Source organism: Equus asinus, chromosome 14, assembly GCF_041296235.1.
Source record: "Equus asinus isolate D_3611 breed Donkey chromosome 14, EquAss-T2T_v2, whole genome shotgun sequence".
NCBI lineage: Eukaryota > Metazoa > Chordata > Mammalia > Perissodactyla > Equidae > Equus > Equus asinus.
Genome location: NC_091803.1, coordinates 39,352,813 through 39,374,281, shown reverse-complemented (window position 1 = coordinate 39,374,281; position 21,469 = coordinate 39,352,813). Strand labels below are relative to the sequence as shown.

General features: G+C 45.2%; 1 protein-coding gene across 2 annotated transcripts in view; it reads right to left on the bottom strand.

The window, feature by feature from the left end:
- The window catches only part of CPPED1 (calcineurin like phosphoesterase domain containing 1), a 102,480-nt gene that overhangs the window by 12,739 nt on the left and 68,272 nt on the right, over positions 1-21,469 (bottom strand). For both annotated transcript variants that reach the window (XM_014865188.3, XM_044746737.2), the window contains exon 3: positions 15,285-15,707. In XM_014865188.3, the coding sequence (XP_014720674.1) occupies positions 15,285-15,707 (423 nt within the window). The remainder of the gene's footprint in view (positions 1-15,284; positions 15,708-21,469) is intronic.

Here is a 21,469-nt window from a genome sequence, read left to right as displayed (position 1 = left end):
AGCGGCCACCTGGCTTCCCACAGCCCCGCCCACTTTAAAAACAACAAAGACTTTCTATCAGAGCTTCAGCCTGTTATTTTCAGTCGTTTCTACATTTTTCCCCCACTATTTATCTTTATTGTTCTTTTGCCTTCAAAGGTAATGCATGCTTTAGGAGAGCAGTTGAACAAACTGTGGTACGCACACTGTGCAGCTGTAAAGGAGGAGGAGGATCTCCATCAATTGATACAGAAGGAATGCCAAGAAAAATCACGGGACCAAAGTGCGAAAACGCATATACAGGATTCATGCAACTTACCCCCAAACAAATCAGAAAAATATATATATATGCAATATCTCCCACAAATAATAAAAAAAATAAAGCAACTGGGGTAAAGTGCCAGCTAAATCTGGGCAAAGGGTATACAGGTATTCTTTTTACTTACAACTTTTCTGTAAGCTTGACAATATTTCTGAATAAGACGTTAAAAGAACAAAGAAAGGGATGCTTGCTAAAAATAAAATCAAATGTTGTAAAAACACAGAGCATAAAAAAAGGAGGGGGAGGGGAATCTCTCTTCCCATTTTAGGAGTTCAGTGTGTATTGTCCAGATAACTGGAATGTGTATACTAATAATACAGATATTAGATAGAGGTCTATAGTAATACACAGAAGGACCTAGCCCCCCACTTCCAGAAAAACTGGCCATGAAAAACCCTGTGAATTGCAGTGGAGCATTGTCTGACGTGGCACTAGGTGAGGGCACGGTGCAGAAAGACCAGGCAGGGTTCCGCTCTGCTGTCGGTAGGACTCGGAATCCACTCAATGGCACTGACAACAACAGAGAAACACACATATATACACAGACATATAATTACACAAACATGGAATATGCTATCTGTGGGCCTGCAACTTGTTTTCATTCATTCAACACTGTATCTTTTACGTGTTCCACTCAGGAAATCTCTATCTCAGAGCTACCCTATAAAATCCTGAAAACTATGTTTCTGGCATATCAAATCTAGGCTGTCAGATGATTCTGTACTTTTCACTGGGAGGTCAGGTGGGTTTCAGAGCCTTTCAGCCGTCCAGGGACTGCTCAGGTACATGGGGACACTCAGAGTTAGTGCAGCTTCTCGAGCCCTGGGGACCTGGGGCAACAAGCGCTCCTGGGAGGAAGGAGTCTCTGCCCAGGTCTGCGGCTGGGCCTCAGGGCAGGCGCCCATCTGTCCCTGTCCGCTGCAGGAGCATCAGCACAAGAAGAGACTGTCCCAGGTTACAGAGCTCCCACCCACGCAAGCAGCCCTGCCTCGGCGGGACCTGACCTGGGGCGAGGGGCGCAGAATCTCCTACAGGAGCTGAGTCTCTACTGACGGGCGTGAGCAGCCACAGGATGCTGCTGACATCCTCATTACCATGGGACCAGGTGCTCCTGGGCTGGGCCACTGCTGGACACTGGCTTTGTGCCTCCCCTTCTCTTGTGGATACTATGTAACACGCCAACATCTGGTCACCCGGGCATTTGTTCAGATGTCTGGTCCACATGATGTGAAACACCTGGCTCGTCTTAAGGTTTCACACCCTCCTCTTGGGATTCTCTTTTTCTTTTTTTTTTTTTCATGTTTTGCTTGCGTAGGAAGTAATGGCCCAATAACCAATTGAAATGACCGTCACCCAAGGCCAACTCATACTCTATAACCAGAAGAGATTTCTTCTTTTTAAGATTTTTCCCCCCAATTTCCTCCCCTAAAAAAAAAAAAAAAGCCATGTAAATTACACTTTTCTTGCCTCACCTCAGTAACAATCAACAAAAATTATATTCTTCCTTTTTCAAGGCTCTGAATGGAAACTACAAGAAGGTGGAAGAGGGGGCCGAAACCACAATTCTCGATGGCAGAGAAGTGGCTCAGAGAACACCAAGGGCCTGTGCATTTTCAGCGTGGTCAGGATGGAAGTGGTTCTGTGGCAAAAGCCCCAAAGAAGAGCGCACGGGATGAGATTCACTGGCCAGTTACGAGCCCAGACCTGGAGGCAGTTGAGAGGGGCCGGTTCCTGTTTATAACAGGACGTTTCCTCTCCCACCCACCGCACCCCACCAAGAGTTATAAAGGACACGATCCTGGGGAAAGGGCGGTGCTGCTAGGAAGTCATTCCTCTCCAGGGCCTGGAGGTACCCGGCGGCCCTCCCAAAGCCCAGGGAGCACGGCTGCAGGAGAGCATCGCGGCCCACCCTGGACTCAAGCATTAATTACGCTCCTGCAACCTTCAGACTCATTGCTCCTTAGTCTTTTCTATATGGGAGGCTATGCTCAACTTTTTAATATTCCCTTCCTGATGACTTGGAAATTCAAACCCCGTGTGGAATATGCAAGGGGAGAGCTGTATTTTATCAATCCTACCATTTGGTTGCCAGAAAAGCAGTGGCAGTTTGGGGTGGGCGTCTGGGGACACGGGGCTTGAACCTCAGTCTGCCACCACCAAGCTGTGTGAGCCTGGCAAGGCCCTCAACCTCTCTGAGCCTCAGTTCCCCTAGCTGGAAGGTAGGACTAACATCAACCACCTCTAGGGTGGCTTCGAAGATCAAGTGAGACTCAGAGCCAAAGTCACATGGCTGGAAGCTGCCTGTGACGCACTCAGGCGGCGCTCAATAATTATACCTTCCTCTCATCCTTTTCTAAGTATCTGATCAGAAGATCCTTTTTTTATTTGCACAAATGACATCTTTTTCGCTATGCATAATTTCCTCTTTAATTTTAAAAGAAGACGGCAGGCTTGCATGTGAGATGGAGTGCGGGGCACACATTAAGGTTTCAATCCAGAACGGACAATCTTCTAGATTTCCATTACCCGGTTTCCATGCCCTATCTTAAACACAGCTGTCAGGACAAGAGGCTCATTAAAAAGATTGTTTTGACTGACGGCATGTTCGTGTATCAAATTGGAAATCCATCCAAAAATACTCAAGGGAGGTAGACAGAGGTGGTGGCAAGCCACGGAAGCAAGATGTTTTACAGTGTTGAGATGACATTTGCTAGGGAAAAGATGCTCTAGCCCCGACGCCGGGCTGTTCTGTGGCTCTGGCCTCAGCCTGTACTCCGCCCTGTGTCTTGAATGCCCTTCCTGCCCACATCTGCCTGATGAGCTCTGTTCTGCATCCTTCAGGAGCCTGCTCGCTCCTCTCCTCTGGGAAAACCTCCCTGGACAAGCTGGACCAGGTTGATTCTCCTTCTTCCTGTTCTTTGCACATTCCTCCACTTTTGTCCTGTAATTTCCTGTTCCCACCTTGGTGTCCCCAACTGGTCTATGAGGGCAGAAACCAAATCTATTTAACTGAATATCCATGCCCAGAATGAACAGAATAGAAGACTGCTGGATAAATGGATGGATAGTGAATGAATATATGAATATCTGGCAACTCATAAGCTGTATTTTAGTAGGTGTCCTGAAGGAGAAACTCAAACCTCCCCTCTTTGCCAATATTATCTAAGGAAAAGAAGAATTCCGGTGTTTTCTGGTATCACAAAAGAATTACCATGTTCCTTATAAAAGGAGGTCTGATGTTACTCACAAGAGGGGGGAAGACAGAGACAGTGGAATGAGCACTGATTTTGAATCCTGTCTGTTACTTACAGGCCACATGACAAGCTAACTTTACCTCCCTGAACAGCCATTTCCTCGATTTCAAAAAGGGGTTGACGACAGATCCCTCATCAAGTTGTTGTGAGTTTCGGAGATGATGTGTTTAACCTTTAACCCCCCAACACAGGCGCACGATTGCACACGGGAGACAGTGCTTTTTGGCCCTGTTTTTGAAATAACGTGTGATCGTGGGGGTTTTTCTTCCTTGTCCTGGAAGACAATGCTGGTTGCTCCCAATATCCATGCCCTTCCTTTTTCTCTTTGCTAAAAGAATCCCGATTTTGTTCTGGGATATGTCCTGCTCTTTACCCCAGAAACAGGACCGAGGCGGCTGTGGCAATTCTCTTCCTACCGCCACCTACACGCTGGGAAAGGGTCTGTGGCCCAGGTCTGGAGACAGGGCTGTGGGAGGACCCCGGCTGAGGGGTCCTGGGGAAGGTTTTCTTTCTTTTACAAAGTTCATTTTCTGCCTCTGGGGTTGTCAGTCTGAATGTGATGTCCAGAACTACGTGTACCTGAGAAGGTCCACCCTAAGGAAAGGGCCTCACGGGGCAGGGTGTGCGTGGAGCGGAATCAAGATCAACGCAAGACCCTGGTCCCTGAGTCACCGGGCCGAGAGCCTCCACTGCTCCCTGCCTTCTGTTTGCACACGATGATAAACTTCCTTGTTCTCTGAGCCAGGCGGGTCAGAGTTTCTGGTTATGCATAGCCAAAAGGAACAAATACTACCCTACACTTTTTAAAACAGAAACTCTCTTTTTTGCATGACCAATAAGCTATTTTTGACCACTGGCTAAGTCCGCCTTTGGAAGCTCTTACAGGATAATTGAGTTCACCTCCCTCCAAGAGGTCCCCAGAAGGTTCCTCACAGGGTGGGGCTCAGGAGGACTCCAAGGGAGGGTTTCTGGTCAGTGATGTGGACATCCTTCCTACTGCTTGTGAACTTGCTTTCCCAGGCATCGTGCATCAACAGGCCCGAGGCTTGGATCCAGGGCAGTGCCGGCCCAGAGGAGGGGCAGGGGGCTCGGGAACCTTAGGCCACGATTGTATGGCAACTCAGAAGTGAAAAATAGACAACACGCACAAGGCAGAGTGAGTTACTAAAACACCTGAAACGTGGTCAACTGAAAATAAAGAAATAAAATCTTTTCCTCGCTTCGATTTTAGCCTTTCATTTGTGGCTAGGAGAGATGAAAAGTGTGGAAAATGACAAGTGGCGTAATTTTTTGAAAAGAATTGATGGCTCTGTAACTGTTATCCTGAAATACAACTGTCAGCGGTCATCGATCTTGAGTCCCTAGACCAGGGGTCGGCAAACCACAGCCTGCTATCTGTTTGCTTATAAGGCGTGTGAGCTAAGAATGCTTCTCACATGTGTAAACGGCTATGTTCAGGTTTATGCAGGCACCTAGATAGTAGCCTGGATTTTGCCTCTTGGCTCACAAAGCCTAAAATATTTACTAGCTGGCCCTTTACGCAAACAGTCTGCCAACCCCTGACCTGGACTTCCTTGTAGGGATTCTTTCTATTATTCTTTTTTCATTTTTTGAAAAACTTAGAGGATTAGATGAGTACAAAAGGTAGTATAACAATTATATTCGTACCACCCACAGATAACAAATATTGACATCTTGTAAGATCTGCTTTCACAGTTTTTAAGAAAGCAAAAAACATAATTATATAATTTGTATACGATTATAGCCCAAGTCCCCTTTGACAACCCCCTGTGGTACCAGAGGCACTTGGCTTTACCTTTATAAGGAATGGACACCTTTGCAGAGGGTCAGTGACCTCAGCGAGACAGGAAACAGGGACACCGACCACAGTGCTTCCCTGGGCTGATGGATCAATCACCCAAAAAAGGATTTCTTTCTCTCGAAAGCGGTCTTTGCCAAGATACCTAGGCTTGCCACAGAGTAGGCAACCCCCAAATCTACTGAATTAATTGAATGGGTGCCCCCAAAGCAAACACTTGATGGAGTGATTTCATGAAGACACAGCCTGAATGACAGGATGTTATGAATTAAAGTATAGAAAGGAAGCAAAAGAAAGAATGAAGGAAGAAGAAAGGAAGGAAAAAGCTAGGAGGGATAAAATGTCCCTGATATGGAGGCCATCCATGGCAACAGGTATCATGCAATTCAAAAGCTCTTAAGGGCAAGCACACCCCTACCAAACAGGAGCTGGCAAATACCTACACATATTCAAATATGAATTATGGAGAGAGGAATTTAAACAGTAAAAAAAACTCTCCCAAGTGTCATGGGGTGCCCACTCTAGATTTCTACGTTGACTATAATACTCTAGTTCCTTCCCCGACTTTTCCCCCAGACCCTGTGCTTTGAGGGTAGGACCGATGCTTCCTCATTTTTGTTCCTCCAGTTTCCAAATGCAGAAAACACGCGCGACAGGTGTTCACAAATACACAGATGAACGTAACAAGAAGCAAAGGGGCCGGTCCCAGAGCCAAGAGCGCCAGCACCTCTTCCAGCAGAAGGCTGAACCTCTTCAGCAAAACATGACCCTCAGTCGCATTGGGCCTTATCAAGACCGATTTCAGGCTCTCGTTTCACAAAGTTTAAAATGTGCAAGCATTTTTTATCGTAGGAGATTTGGGCCTGTTTGTGCACAAAGAAGTTCATGACAGTAGTATTTGTTACAGAGAAAAAGTAGAAACAACTTAAATGTCTAATAATGGCAAAAGAGTTCAATGGACATGGTGTCCATGTAGCACAAAATACCTGTGGTTTGGGGAACATTTTTAATGACAGGAGATAATACTGTATATGACATAATCTTACGCTTCTAACACGTTCGTATGATATGATCTCAGCTGTATGAAAAGAAGGAACTTTCTAATAACAAGAAAACGTCAATGAATCACTTACTTATAAACCAAGGCCCAACTCAAAACCCCTCAATGGGTGCAACCAGGCAGAGCCACCTCTGGGTTAAATCACAAATCGTACTAAAGATGCAGGATTTCATAAAGCCGACAAAAGTGACACTGGGGGACTGCTAGAATTACTAGGGAACTCGGCGACATATAAGGTTCTGGCAGAGTAAACACACACACGTTAGTTTCCGAAAAGGGCAATAAGTGGGTTACTGACAGATTTGGAAAGAGACCCTTAGGAAAACTGATGAACCTGAAAATATTTTTTTCTCTTACAGAAATGACCCTCAATGATGCTGCTGCCAGGGTCAAATGTAAAGCACATGCTGCCGTCAAACAATTATTTTAGACAATTTGGGCAAGGAAACCAAGCCGACACTTGATTCGTTCTTTGTTCACTCTAAGAGTTGGTACATATTTGCAATGACAATGAACACTTTCTCAAATACAAGTTGAAACAGATGACTGCCGTAATTTGTCTCTTTTCTGAAGATAATGTCTCAAACCAACCTTTACTTTTATTTTATTACTATTTTCTACAAGCTACAGTCCCCAGTTTTTAAGCGAGTTTTTCTGGTGCCCATAATCCCCAGATAAGAGCCCACCTGAATTTGTACCCCTGGGGGGCCAACTGAAGAGTCTATAGGGGTGGGTACATATTCTTCCTTGTTTCAAGAAAAACACCAAAAACAGCATCTTTGTCCGCAGAATGCGCAATTCACACACTCAAGATGAAAGGATGAGCTGAGAGGCCTACAGCGAAACAAAACTTGCTGCTCGCTGAGGCCGGAAGGGAATTTCATGCCCTGACTGGACTCCCTGGACCTTCACTCAGCAGACCCCCTCAGACATCCCCACTCTAAGCCTCCACGGGGGCTGGACCAGCTCCTTCCCTGAGGCAGCCCCCTAAGAAGGGCAGGTGGAAAGTGGACGTGGTGGGTGAGCAGGTAGGACCCGCCGCAGCTCAAGCTGGCCTGGCTCCTCTCATCCTGCTGTCAACGCCCATGCCCACTGCGCACGCTACTCATTATCCTGACTGCACGGCGAGGTGGTAAGAGGCCAGGCCCTAGGGCCAGAGTCCTGGGACCGAGCCCAGCTCTGCCACTTTCCAGCTGTGTGAAGCTGAGCAAGCTGACTGGTCTCTCTGTGCCTTGGTTTCCTTGTCTATAACATGAGACAATAGCACCTGTAGTAAAGTATTTAATATGTGTTAATTATTATTGTATTAATGTAATGTTAATTGTGTTTTAAATGGCTTATGGAGTAAAACTGATACTCGAAGAAGCTGGTTACCCTGTGGCTTCTAGCACCCATTGGTGGCACAACAGGGGGCTCTCTCCGGGACATGGGACCCCAGCGTACTGGGCAGAGGAGTAGAAGAAAGAACATGGTCAGAAAGACTTGGGTTCCAGTTCTGGCAATACTCCAGCAACCCAGCAATGGGTCAGAGGTATGGACTCATGGAAAAAGAGGAAATATGTTCCTTACACATCAATTTATCTAATGTGAAGTCATTTAAAATATTTTTATAAGATAATAATGACAGTAAGATGGATATGAATAGCACTACCATTAGTGAGCACTCACCAGGAGCCAGACACATGTCAATGTGTTGGATATCCTCCTCTGAGCCCCACAAAACCCTGTGATCTTACTATCCTGCCTCACACCTCTGTGACCTGAACAGGAGATTCAGCCTCCAGGACTTAGTTTGCTCGTCAGTAAAAGGGACAGAACGCCAAGACCATGTAGGGCTGCTGTGGCGGCTGTGGTGGCAATGAGGCAGCCACTGACAAGAACGTGAGTAATAACAAAACTGAACGTGAGCCACGGCTCTCCAGAAGCTTGTCAATCTTTTGCCTTTTTCAGGAGCAAAACTGTTTTGTTAGGTATCTTCCTTGGGTGGTACCACAGAGGAAGTGAGGTTACGGTCCCCTGAGCGATACAGAAGCGCAGACCTTGAGGCCCCGCCCAGGCAGGGCGGCCCAGTGGGAGGCTCGTGGCTAAGGCGGCAGCACCTAGCCCAGACCTGGCCCTTCTCCCTGGGCAACCGGACTGCAGGGAGCTCCTCACCCGGACTTCAACGGCGTGTAGGACAGTGCCTCCTGTAAAGGACACGTGTAAGAAAAAGTCTTGTCTTTCCTCTTTTGTGTTGATAATCCAAATTTAAAATGGGCTCGGGAGCAAGAGAGCAATGCGATTTTTCAACAGGATATTTAACTTTTAGTTTGAGAGTGATCTCCAACACAGAGAAGGAACTGTAGTCAGTTTTGTTCATTCCTGTCCTCAGTGCCTAGCACAGGGCCCATGCTATTTGTTGAGTGAATAAATGTTGACTTAACTTCGGGAACCCGCACACACATTTAAACACGCCAGGTTCTCGATTTATAAATATTTACCATCAGGACTTGATTTTAACTTTAATTAGCCCAACTGTTAAGGATACCTCCAAAGTGAGAAATGTAATCCATCACTTCACACCAGATGTAGCTTCCGCAGTTGGTCTTTTCTCTAGGTTTATAGTGAATGAAACACAGACGTCAATGACTAAAGTGATGTTTTATGGTGAATTAATCAAAACATAAAACAGACCAAACCTGGGAAAAATGAGTTCAGGATCAAATATCTATTAAGGAAGATGCCTTAAGCTGTTATGCCCCTACAAACTCTGGATTCTATGGATGCTTAAAAAAACTGAGTTCTCACTTAAAAGTTGGTCAAAAAAAGAATCGCTAAGATAGTTGTTTAAACAGAGGGCATCATAAGATCGCTGCCATTGTCTTGGGGACACATTTGCTAGATTCAGAAAAATCTATGAAATTATGCATTCAAAGGTGTGTTTATTTAACACATTAATTGATGAGGTATACACTTTAAAAAAACAGATTTAGAGTCAAATTCTATCACTAAATGCCATAGGAATTTTCCATCCAGTTTAGCGCTTCCTAATCTTTTAAACTAATACCCCCTTTTGATAAAACTAAAAGTAACATTCCTCGTCTACTCTGAAAAATCTCAGACTCCCCGAGACACAGTCTATCTTCCTGCATATCCCAGGAGCCAAGAGGTTTTTTGTCTACCTTCACTTCCTATAGTTCGTATTGTGAAAAGAGTTGCTAATTCCTTCCTTTTTCCATTTGTAAAGTTATGCTAGCAAACTGCAAGCATATCCCCAAATTCGACATGCCTCTCCTGACCTGGACATTCTGAGGTACAGCCTGGCAAGCAGGTCCTCCCCCTCTCCTGGCAGCACCCCAAGGGTGAGAAGCACCGTTCTGGCTACAGGGTAAAACCAGACCCCAAGCAAAGCAGATTGTCTGCCGTGGGCTCACAACATGGTCCAGGGTCATCTGACATCATACAACCCTTGATCAAGCACACATGACGAGCCAGGCATGCTTTTATACGTGCCTCTCTTTATTTGATTCTCACACCAACCCAATTAGGCTGGGATGAATACATCCAACACGTGAGGACGTGAAGGCAGAAAGCTGTTCGCAGCTTACATGAAGCCAGTGACTAGGGAAGGAGGACCAAACGATTTGAACCTGGTGTGTCCAAAGCCAAAAGGCTGTCTGCTCACCCGTGATGTCATATGGCCTCACCCATCCCACTGGTGTGAACGCTTCACCCCTGAGTGACCTCACAAGTTCTGCGTCACTTGCATACTAGCCGTACTATTACTCGCCTAATATTTTTCTTTAAAGTGATGAGCTAGTTATATTCTTTCTAAGACACGTTAAAGTAAACACTCAGGGATTAGATTTTAAGTGCCACCATGTACCCTGCCCCATCACATCAATGGCCTCCAGTGGAATGCGCCTCGCCAGGCATGCCCTGCATGAGGCCTCTGAGGCTCGACCTGGGGAGACCCTCAAGTGAGTCAGGCAGGCGTCAGAGTGGGGTCACCAGAAGCATCCTGGAATTAGATGTATGTACACTGCGTAGAGAGCAGGAGTGTCACACCGTAACGGGAATACTTCTCTAAGCCAAGGGTGGGCAAACCATGACCTGCAGGCCCACCCATATTTTTGTAAATAAAGTTTTATTGGAACACAGCTGTGCAATGCACTTATGTATCATCTGTGGCTGCTTTCACGCTACAAAGGCAGAACTGAGTCATCACTACAGACTATAGCCCAAAATGTATACATTTCCCATCCCAAAGTCAGTTGGTAAACACCAATCCATAGGTAATACAGACATTACCTATGATTCTACTGATAAAGAGATTTGAACCAAGTTTAATTCAATTCCATTTAACCAATATTTACTTACTGAGGGGCTACTCTGTGACAGTCTTGGCTAGCGGCTGGGCCTACAGAGGTGAACAAAGTTGGGACCCCATTTCCTAAAGGAATCAGGATGTAAACAAATAATTTCAATACAACACAAGTCAGGTATTAGAGTGGGAACTGATGTTTTATTTCCCTATAAAGTGGAAACCTAACCTTTTTGTTCTTTACATTTTGAAATTCAAAAGCCATAAAAGCATGGACTAAGATCTCTCTCTCCAGTTTTATTAAAAAAGCATAAATACTGGAGATGAAACTATAATTCTGTGAAATTACTTATTAGCTTTTGCAGGAAAGATCAACTTACTGGAATTTTTCATAATTGCCAAACTTGTTCTGGGCTCTCTACTACGCAGTTCTAATCTCTCTGTTGAGAATGGGAAAAAGAAAAGGTATGGAGACATCAAGAGAAACAGGGTCAGTTAAAGAGCTAGACTTTCGTTTTTTAAGATTGAGTTTTTAAATTAGAATCCACATTAACTAGGTCACATATTAACTTTTTGCAGAAAAAGACATGAGGGATGGAGACGATGGTCAGGTTCAACCAAGATTTCATTATCTATTATCTGTCTTTGCAACTCCAACTAGCGATCAGGTGAATTAAGGGAAAACCAATTTCTACATCCCTTGGATGTGATGAAATTGATTATCCTCCGGCAGAGCAAAAGAAGACAGAGAATGACGGGGCCACTTCACATCTGTGCCTCTGTCCTGCCCCGGTAACTGTGTATTTGTACCGGCTATTGACAACATTTCTGTGTCATACAAAGAAGGCTTTTTATTGAGCTTCAAAAGTAGAAACAGAATGTATCCGTTTCTAGGGAAACCTGCAGGCTTTGATTCCCAGAACTCAGCCCTGCAGACACCGTGGCCCATTGTATAGTAACACCCCACCTCCTCACTTACTTCATCCCATTTAAAAAATTAATGCAACAATGTGAGATGATTGTTGATGTTCTTTATCAAATCATTTATTCATCCCACACAATGATTCAGAATTATTCATTAAGCTTGCTGGAAGGAAGCTGGGTTTTACCTCCATGGTGGTTCGAGGAGGGATATGCTCTTTAAAAGGATATTTTATAACAACACAATTATCATAATTAAAAGCTACCCTGATATTCTGATGAGCTTTTGACATATTTTTGAGCACTGGCATTTTAGCACAAGGAGATAAATGAGACTGAAATAGTATTAGGGAGTAACATTGCCACGGGGGAAAGCTGGAGGCAGTGTTAAATACCATCTGCCACCGTCACCCCCAATTCTATCACGGTCTTTAAGTTAACGAATTTTACAAAATGTCACTTGAACTTCTGGCTTTCTAAAAGGAGTTCAAATTACACTGGCACGACCGGAGCAATCTTCTGCACGACTGAGTCACGGGCGCACACACTCTCCACGAGAGCCCACCTACCCGGGCTTCCAAACCAAGCAGCTCACTCAGCCGGGCCCTGAGCTGTGTCCACCCCAGATCCGGGCTCTTCCTGACGTTGCCCGCAGCCTGTTGTGTGTTTGAAAGGCCGTTAAGCAGAGGGCCCGGTTAGCCAAGACACTGAAACTGACAGGTGACTGCAGGAAGGGCATGCATCTCTCTGGTTTTCCCTGGTTAAACAGGTTTAGGTCAAGATCCTAAGGCCAGTGGCCAAGAAGAGGACGCCTTTTTATCCGTGAACTTGGTGCCTCGTGGGAATAGTGGGGGGCCACTTGGGAAGAGAGAAATCAACCACTGCATGAACCTGAAAAACCAGCACGTGGATCAGAGCAGGGAGACACACAAGTGGCTTTACCCAAGACCGAAGGACTTCGAGGCTGTGTGCTTGTGCTGACACTCAGAACACACCAGGGAAAGGCTGTGCCCGGGAGTTCCCTGAGGAGCCCGACCTGGTCTACTCTGTGCCTGGCAAACAGCGGGTGCTAAACAAAGAAGTGAGCTGTGGCAGGCGGCTGCTGAGGGAAGGAGCCTGAGTTAGAGTTTGAGTCCTGCATTCATCCCACAAATACCGATGCGGCGTTTACTATGAGCTAAGACCTGAGCCAGGCCTCCCAAATGCAGAGATGACTAGAACAGCGTCCCTGTGCTCAAGGAGCTGAGAGTCTAGTGGGGAACTCAGACAAGTCAACACTCACAAATCTGCTGGGATCACGGAAAGCTGAGGAGGAACCTGGGGGGAGGCAGAGCTGCGGGGGGCACCTCAGACACAAGGTGTCAAAGGTGAGTAGGTGTTGGCCAGGTGACATGGAAAAGGCACAGAAGATGGGGAAGGGCGAGGAGCTGGCCTGACTCTGGGGGTGAAGGGGGCCTCAGAAGGGTTAGAGGCTCTGGAGTCACATGCCTCTCTGGCTGCTAGGTGGAGAATGGACTAAAATGGAGCAAGAGTGGGGCAGCAGGAGCAACTCAGAGCTGTTGCTACGACCCTGATGAGAGTCAAGGGTAGCCTAAAGAGGTGGGTGGGCTGGAGAGACACTAAGGAGGTAGAATTAGAGGCCCGTGAAATATCCGAGGCTTCATGGGCAAGGAGGCCCTACTGGAGACAGATCCATCAGGGTTCCACCGCCTGATGCCATGAGGAGTGGAATAAGCAAACTGCCTCCCCTCTTCTGTCTCCTGCTTAGCAAGCAACCTCCCGATCATAATCTGGCTTCCCACGGTGCTCTGCCGACGGGAGAGACTGCGCTGCTGGGGCTGAGGGGAGGACTTCAGTCTTGCCCTAAATCGGCCAATTGGCATTCTGGTGGTAGATTCCACTCTCTGTGAGCCGGAGCAAGGGGAGCCCACCTCCAAGACACGGAGCAGCTCTGGGTGTGCCAACAAATCCTTCCTGAGCTTGCAGGGCTGCAGGCCTGATGCGGGAGGTGGCTGGTGCATCCCAGATACAATGTCACCTTCTGGGGTTCCTGGTGGGTGGGCAGTAAGCTCCTCCCGAGGATGCCCTATTAGAGCTGAGGGCATCTCTTTTTATAAATATCCATAGGTCTAATATCTGGGAGTGCTTGTGGGCTGCGTGTGCTCCATCCTATGATGGGAGATGCAGAACCACGTGCCACTCAAGAATGGGGTTGACAAGAACAGGGAACAAAGAGCAGCCATGGGGATGGCATTTGCATCATTTAACATTTGATATGAAAAGAATCATTTCGGTGGCATTAAATGTTCTCTCTGGCATTATTCTCTGTTAGAAAACAGTCTCCATGGCGGTGCTGATGCCATCTTGACACTTCACTTCCTTGTCATCAAAACGGTTTTCTGCACCAACTCAAGCATGGCAGAAAATTTCAAAGGCCTTAATAGAAGTTTTCCAACCACATCTCCATGGAGCAGTTGGAAAATGTCTCCAATTATGCAAGCTTTTTGTAAAATGTCTCAAAAACACAGAAGGGCCTATTGTACTTTTCACAAGTAAATGTGAACACATTTAATGCTCAAAGATGAAAAGAAGAGTGTTGGGATTTTTTTTTAAATGAATGCTTGCTACTGGATCAGGCCACCCCCTTCTCCCTATCCCCTAACAAATAAATGAATATATTTAAATTTTAGAAGAGTGTGATGAAGTACACTCTGGAAAGATCTGGAGGGAGGCATTAGGACCAAAAAAAGAGACACAACAGTTGTCAAAATTGGAATCCTGTCAAGGCACTGGTAACTCAGGGAACTGGCTGAGAACATACCGTTTTTTCAAGAAAGGAATACTGCAGGTGCTACCAGGAGGAGAAACGAGGTGTGTGGGCTAGTGCCGCACAGAGCGCCGTCGGAAGCTGAGAACTCTACAAATGGAGTATCTTCATTTTGTGTGTGCACGTGCATATGTCATATGTACGATTAGTTAAAATCTTACAGCAGGTGAAGATCAGACTACATTTCTCTCTCCTGATTCTGGAAGAGAATTTAGTCCTCGCTAAAGGAAAACTGACGAGGCCCCAGGACCTGCCCATCACAGCCACACCCCAGGATTTCCAGGTTACATCTAACACAGGTGTGAAGCTTGGCTCTTAAAGATTATCTGCTCTCGGGCAAGTCCCTCCTTCTCTGAGTAATGAGAAAAGACACCCCTGGCACCTTCCCTTCTCCCGAGCACATGCAGCCACACTCAGAGCCCGCCCCACCCCCAATAACCTGCTACCTGCAGGGCTCCCCATCCTCAGCTATGAGCAGCTACCACAACGTTAGTACTCGGTAGCCTAGGGTCTGCTTTAATGACTTACAGGTGTCGTCTCATTTAATCCTCACAACCATCCTATACAAGAGCTACTTCAGCTAATCCTTCTCTACAGATGAGGAAACTGAGGCTTGGAAGGGCTAGGCAGCTTGGCCAAGGCCACACAGCCAGTGAGTGGCAGAGCTGGGATCAGAACCCAGGCTGTCCAAAGCCCCATTGTCTCTCCCCTTTGCCAGGCTGAAAAGGGGCAGAAGGATCTAGAAACCTCCTCTCCAGACCACCCTTCCACCCAGACACCCGGGGTCACGGGCCACTACCTGCTTTGGAGAGCTTGTCTACCATCTCCTTCCGAACAGGCTTGCTGAGGTTGAAGTAGTCGTCATCCTCATCGATGCTTTCAAGGAACAGTGGGATGTGCTGGAAGACGATGGCGTGCTGGCACTTCCGCTGCCCTGCGATGCTCAGCTGCTGGTCCAGCCACTGGTCCTGGGCCTGCTTCAAGGCAGGGCACCTGGAGGCATCGTACAAGAACTGGGAGTTGAGGACAAGGAACAGGACGCCCCCGACCCAGAAGCTGAAATAGTCATCTCCCCAAGTCTGCTGGAACTCCTCGATGGTCTCTGGGGTGGGCACGTTGCCCACATCGTGGTTGCCACTGACGAAGACCAGTGGGATCTCACTGTCCACATCCCTGAGCACCCGCTGCAGGTCCTCCGTCTGCTCCTTCCGCCAGGGCATCCCTGGAAAAGCAAGGGTCATGTCCTCAAATGGCCAAGACTGTTTATGCATTTACCAACACACAATAAGAAAGAATAATCTAGAAATCCACTCACCCAGGCCAATGGAAACTGCAAAAAGTAGTCATATGTTAAAAGCAAATCAACAAGTGAGGTGGGAACCTCTGAGTTGAACTGTCTTTCCCTCAGGATGCCTTGGAAATTAATGTCTAAGTGGACATGTGACCCAACACTGCTGACTGAGTAATGGTGTAGAGTCATTCTAATACTAAATATTAGTGAAGCTTAATTCTATCTTTTATTTAGATGAAAAATAAATATAAACAGTTGTAACTTTTCTGCCCTATCTCAGTGGGTCATCATGAGCATCCCTGTGGTGTGTGGACCTAGCTTTGTACGCTAGCCCCAAACTGATGGCTACTGAAGGTTTTCTTACCATACACATGGCCATGCAGACTGCGCGAATACCCTTACAGGAAAAATTTTTAGAACCCACATGGCCAAATCAATTGGCACGTGCATCTTGCCAAATCCCCACCATATGGGGGAAGAGGCATTTTATATTCCACTAGTGTGTAAGAGAACCAGGCACCAATGTCTTAACATTAAGTGCGTTCCCCCTGGCACAAGGGATTTACTAGGAAGATGATTATTTGGACAAAGAGCTGTAAAGTATGTGGGGACTCTCTTCCTTCAGATTCCTGGCTTCCATACTCTCTGTAATAATGTACTAAAACATAAATCGGGGGCTGGCCCCATGGCCCAGTGGTTGGGTTCACGCGCTCTGCTCTGGCCCAGGGTTTTGCCAGTTTGGATCCTGGCTGCGGACATGGCACCGCTCATCAGGCCATGCTGAGGCGGCGTCCCACATAGCACAACCAGAGACACTCACAACTAGAATATACAACTATGTACTGGGGGACTTTGGGGAGAAGAGGAAGGGGGAAAAAAAGATTGGCAACAGATGTTAGCTCAGGTGCCAATCTTTAACAGTAATTAATAATAGATTTTGAAATGACCAATTCACTTCCAGATCTGTTTTTTTGAGCCCCTCTATGCTAATTTATTCATCAAATGTTTACTGAAGCAGTAACTATGTGTAAGGCACTGATTTAGTTACTGCAGCGAACTATGAGCCAGAGACACGGATCCTTCCCTCCAAACTTGGGAGTCAGATAATTTGCCAAGGAAATTATAGATGCACACCCATCTGTATCAGATGTTCTTAAGCGTTACTGAGAAAAGCAAAGCAGGGAAGGGACATAATTCCTGCACCATGTCCGTCCTGAGGAATATGCTCAGCTTCATGCAAAGACAGCCTAAGAAAAAGAGCAGCCAACTTCCCCCGGGAAAAGGAAAACTCACCTGAAAAAGCTTTCCATAAGCAGATGACAATTCTACCCGACATTCCATTTCCATCATGAATTAAAAAGAAAGCAAAGAAGTCTTTACAAGGCAATTACGGCTAAGAAAGAAGACCACGAAGCAGAAATAAAGGAATTCGGTCTAGATGGTCATTAAAAATAGGCAGATGTGAAATAGGAACTGTTAGAACTAAGGAAAGAAATAGAAGGAAAAGACAAAACCATTTCAGAAATTACGACTACAAATTAGCAGGAGCGAGATTTCCTTTATAGCCAAGTATACGCCAGTTTTTCTAAATATCCCATGTGAGCTTGTAAAGAATGTGTGTTCTCTGATTGTTGAATATGGAGTTCCTCATATTTCCACTCAATCAAGCCTGTTAACGGTATGATTCAATCTCCTATGTCATTATTCTTTGCTTTTGGCCTACTGATCTCTATCAGTTTCTGAAAGACTTGGTTAAGTTGCCATTGTAACTGTGGATCAATCCATTTCTCCTTGTAATTCTGCCAAGTTTCATGTTCACTTCAACTACATTGTCAGATGCATAAGAGTTCAGAATTTCCATATCTCACTGAAATATTTTATATTTAATCCTAGTAAAATAAAAATAGAAAGAGAGAACTCTATAATGATGCTATGGAAAGATCTTTAATATATATTAAGAAGGTAAGAGGTGGAGGAGTAAAAAATCACATATGAATTAAAAAAGGGCTTATACAGATTCATATAGTTATGGATAAACTTCTCTAAAGATATAAAGAAAACATTAACTCTGGTTAAATCTGGGAAGCAGGAGTAGGAAGTGAAGGAAACTTTCATATTTGGTTCAAAACCCTTTAAAACTACTTTTTAAAAGTTCCTTCCTTCCTTTCTTCCTCCCTTTTCCCAAGCTTATCTGTTACTTTCATTTCAAAAAAAAAAAAAGAATTAAAGTTTTAAAAAAAGTGCCTTTAGCCCCAGCATCCTACAGTTTAAAGAAGAGTCAGGGGAAGGCAGTCAGGCAGCTGCATTTCCAGCTGATCCCAATCTCTGGGATGCACGGAATTTGCTTGGGAAAGGCTGGCACCCCAACAGGAGCTCAGGTGGGGAGAGAAGCAGGGCCCGCCTGGCACTAGGGACAGGAGCCTCTGCCTTGCGGTGCGAGGAGTGTGCCGACAGGCAGCATCTGCCCCTCGCTGGGCTGGGCTGGCTCTGGGGCTCTTGGTTCTTTAGCTGATCCCGGACTGTGGGCATCTGTGTTGACTTACATAATCCCCTCCAAGACCCCGCTGGCCGATTCTTTTCCCTGTAAATAGACTGCGCGTTTAGGACGAATCCTTTATGGCCCTGAACACAATAAACCTTCTCAAAGGCACTCTGTGAACCAGGCTAATTCATCACTACTTCCCTTACCCAGTTTTCTAAAAGACCCCAAAGCCACCCCCAGGGTTCCCTTCTTCCCATTCATGCTGACTTAGGGATTTTCTGATACTCAGTAACGGCCAGTTTGACCCAGCACTTACTAGGGGCCAGGCAGCGTTCTGAGCGCTGCCACGTCTTAACTCAGTTTGACAACCAGTCGGGGATTTGAACTTGGTGTTCCAACCAGAGTGCTGCCTCTCCTTACAATGTCGTGGTCAAAAACTAGGGTCCTAGCTTCCGGGGTGACTCCTCTCAACCATGCTGATCCACAGGACGAGGACTTTATAAGACACTGGGGTGCAGTGTATTTTCAAAGGGCATTTCATCACAAGCCTCACATACTGAGGCAGACCCAGGGGATGTTCGAGCAGCTGATGACCACACACAGACAAGTTAAAAATGAGCCCCTCCAAAGAAAGGTTCACTCAAAACTTGCAAAGGAGACTTTGTCTACAAAGCGATCTACAGTGAAGAGCTGTGAACTACACAGAGCAATGACATGTTTGTTTCCAAGCTTCAGAGGGATGCTACTTGTGGGGAAATCACCAATATCTTCTAATAACCTGTTAAAAAACACGAAGCCCATCTTCCCTGGATCCCCTCAATCAAAGATGAGCCTTTCTCATGCAGCTTTTCCAGAATTTTCTATTCTCCTCATGTGGAGGCATGGTGTGGATGTGGGGTCCATGACACCCAGGCCTTGGTCCTTGGCTCTTGGCCCTTATAAGCCGTGTGGCCTGGGCCGAGTCATTGGGTTCCTCTGAGCCTTGGTCTCATCATGTGTGAAATGTGGATGATAATCCCCAGACCTCAGAGGGCGGCTGTGAGTACTTATACCAAGATAATGATTCCCAGAGTTTGGTACAAGTAAGTCTGCAAAAAGGTTAGCTGTCTTCCCTCTACCCCTACGCTCGAATGTAACCAATTCTTCCTTTTCTATCAGCGACCCACAGTATGCACATTGCAATCAATAAATCATTTCCCAAGGAATGAGAACATTCCCCAGGGATATAAATAATTTTTAGGTGAGAATTTAGAAGAGAAGGAGTAAATTCTGCAAAAAGCCAAGTTTAATAAAAACATGCACATTATGTTCAACAAGCTCTCATTTGTGTATATCAAAATTTCTTTAGGGTCAGAATGTCAACAACACCTTAGCGTTAACATAGCTCATAGCACATCTTAGCACAGCTTCCTAAAAGTCATAATACTGAAGCAAATACTCAAATACTCAAAGCCCAAAGCCAAACCTCACTAGCATCAGAAATAGAAACAATGGAAACCTAGCCAAGGGTGGAGCTTCCAAGAGCTTCTTATGTATCAAGCCGGGCTTTGTGCTTCACAGGAAGGGAGGCAGGAAGGGAGGGAACAGACCCTGGCTAAGGAAGAAAAATTACAAGACAAGACTCAAAGGAGGGAAAGAGAAGGATTGATCTGGGTGGGTCTTCAAGGCAGATGAAGGGCATCTGCTGAGGATGGGTACCAAGAGAACAGGGACCCCGATGTCAGCACACGCAGGCCGCCTACTGAGGAGAGCTCTGGACGGGACGCACAGGAGTAGAGGAAGCTGTGATGTGTTTAAAGAATTTTTTAAAAAAAATTTTAATTGCAATAAGTTAAAATAAAACCAGGAAGTAAAACACTTTATAAGGATAATTACAAAGTACTTACTTCTATCATTCATGGACTTTGAATTTTTAACATGATGTGATACCATGAAATGTGTAACTTATTACTGTCAATATTCATTAAGGCAGAGATTATTATCTTGTTGCTCTCAGAATAGCCTTAAAATACATTAATAAAATCTCCTAGCAAACTTGGAAGAGAAATAAACATCTTTGACCTGACAAAGGCCATCTACAAAAGGCCTATAGCTAACATCACACTTAATGGTGAAAGACTGCATGCTTTCCCTCTAGGACTGGGAACAGGCAAGGATGTTTTCTCTACTACTTCTCTTCAACGTCACACTGGAAGTCCTGGCCAGTGCAATAAAGCAAGAAAAAAGAAATAAAAAGCATATAGATTGGAAAAGAAGAAATAAAACTGCCTATTCTCAGAAGACATGACTTTGTCCACAGAAAACCCTAAAGAATCTATAAAGGAAAAAGGCTTCTAGAACTAATAAGGGGACTGGTTTGATTGCTGGATGCAAGGTCAATATATAAAAATCAACTGTATTTCTATATACTACCAGTGAAGAACTGGAGATATAAATAGAAGGACTTGAGAGATATTTAGGAGGCAGAACAATAGGAATCCTTGTTGTATTGGTTACAAGAAGGAAAAGCACTCAAAAATAATTCCCAGACATCTGAGCAAATGGGAGGTTAGTAATGTCATTCATTGACATGGAAAAGAATGGGGAAGAAATAGATTAGAGGTAAAAATCAAAAGCTCTTTTTCAATATAAAATTTGATGTATTGGTACAGTCAACAAAAGAAAAAATAGACAAATTAAAAACTTTTGTCCATCAAAAGACATTACCAACAGAGTAAAAAGGCAATCCACAGAACAGGAGAAAATATTTGCAGATCATATATCAGATATGGCATTAATACCTAGAATATAGAGAGAACTCCTAAGATTCAACACCAACAAACAGCCTGATACAAAAGTGGTCAGAGGACTTGAAATGACATTTCTCCAAAGAGGATATACAAATGGCCAATAAACCCATGAAGAGACTCTCAACATCACTAGTCATCAGGGAAATGCAAATTAAAACCACAATGAGATACCACCTCACACTCATTAGAATGGCTACAATTTTAAAAAAAAGAAGCAGAAACTAATAGGTGTTGAGAAGGCTGTGGAGTAACTGGAAAACTCATGCACTGTTTGTGGACATATAAAATGGTACACCTGCTGCGGAAAACAGTATAATGGTTCCTCAAAAAATTAAAAATAGAATCACCATATGATCCAGCAATTTCACTTTGAGTATATACTCAAAAGAACTGAAAGCGGGGTCTTGAAGACATATCTGTAC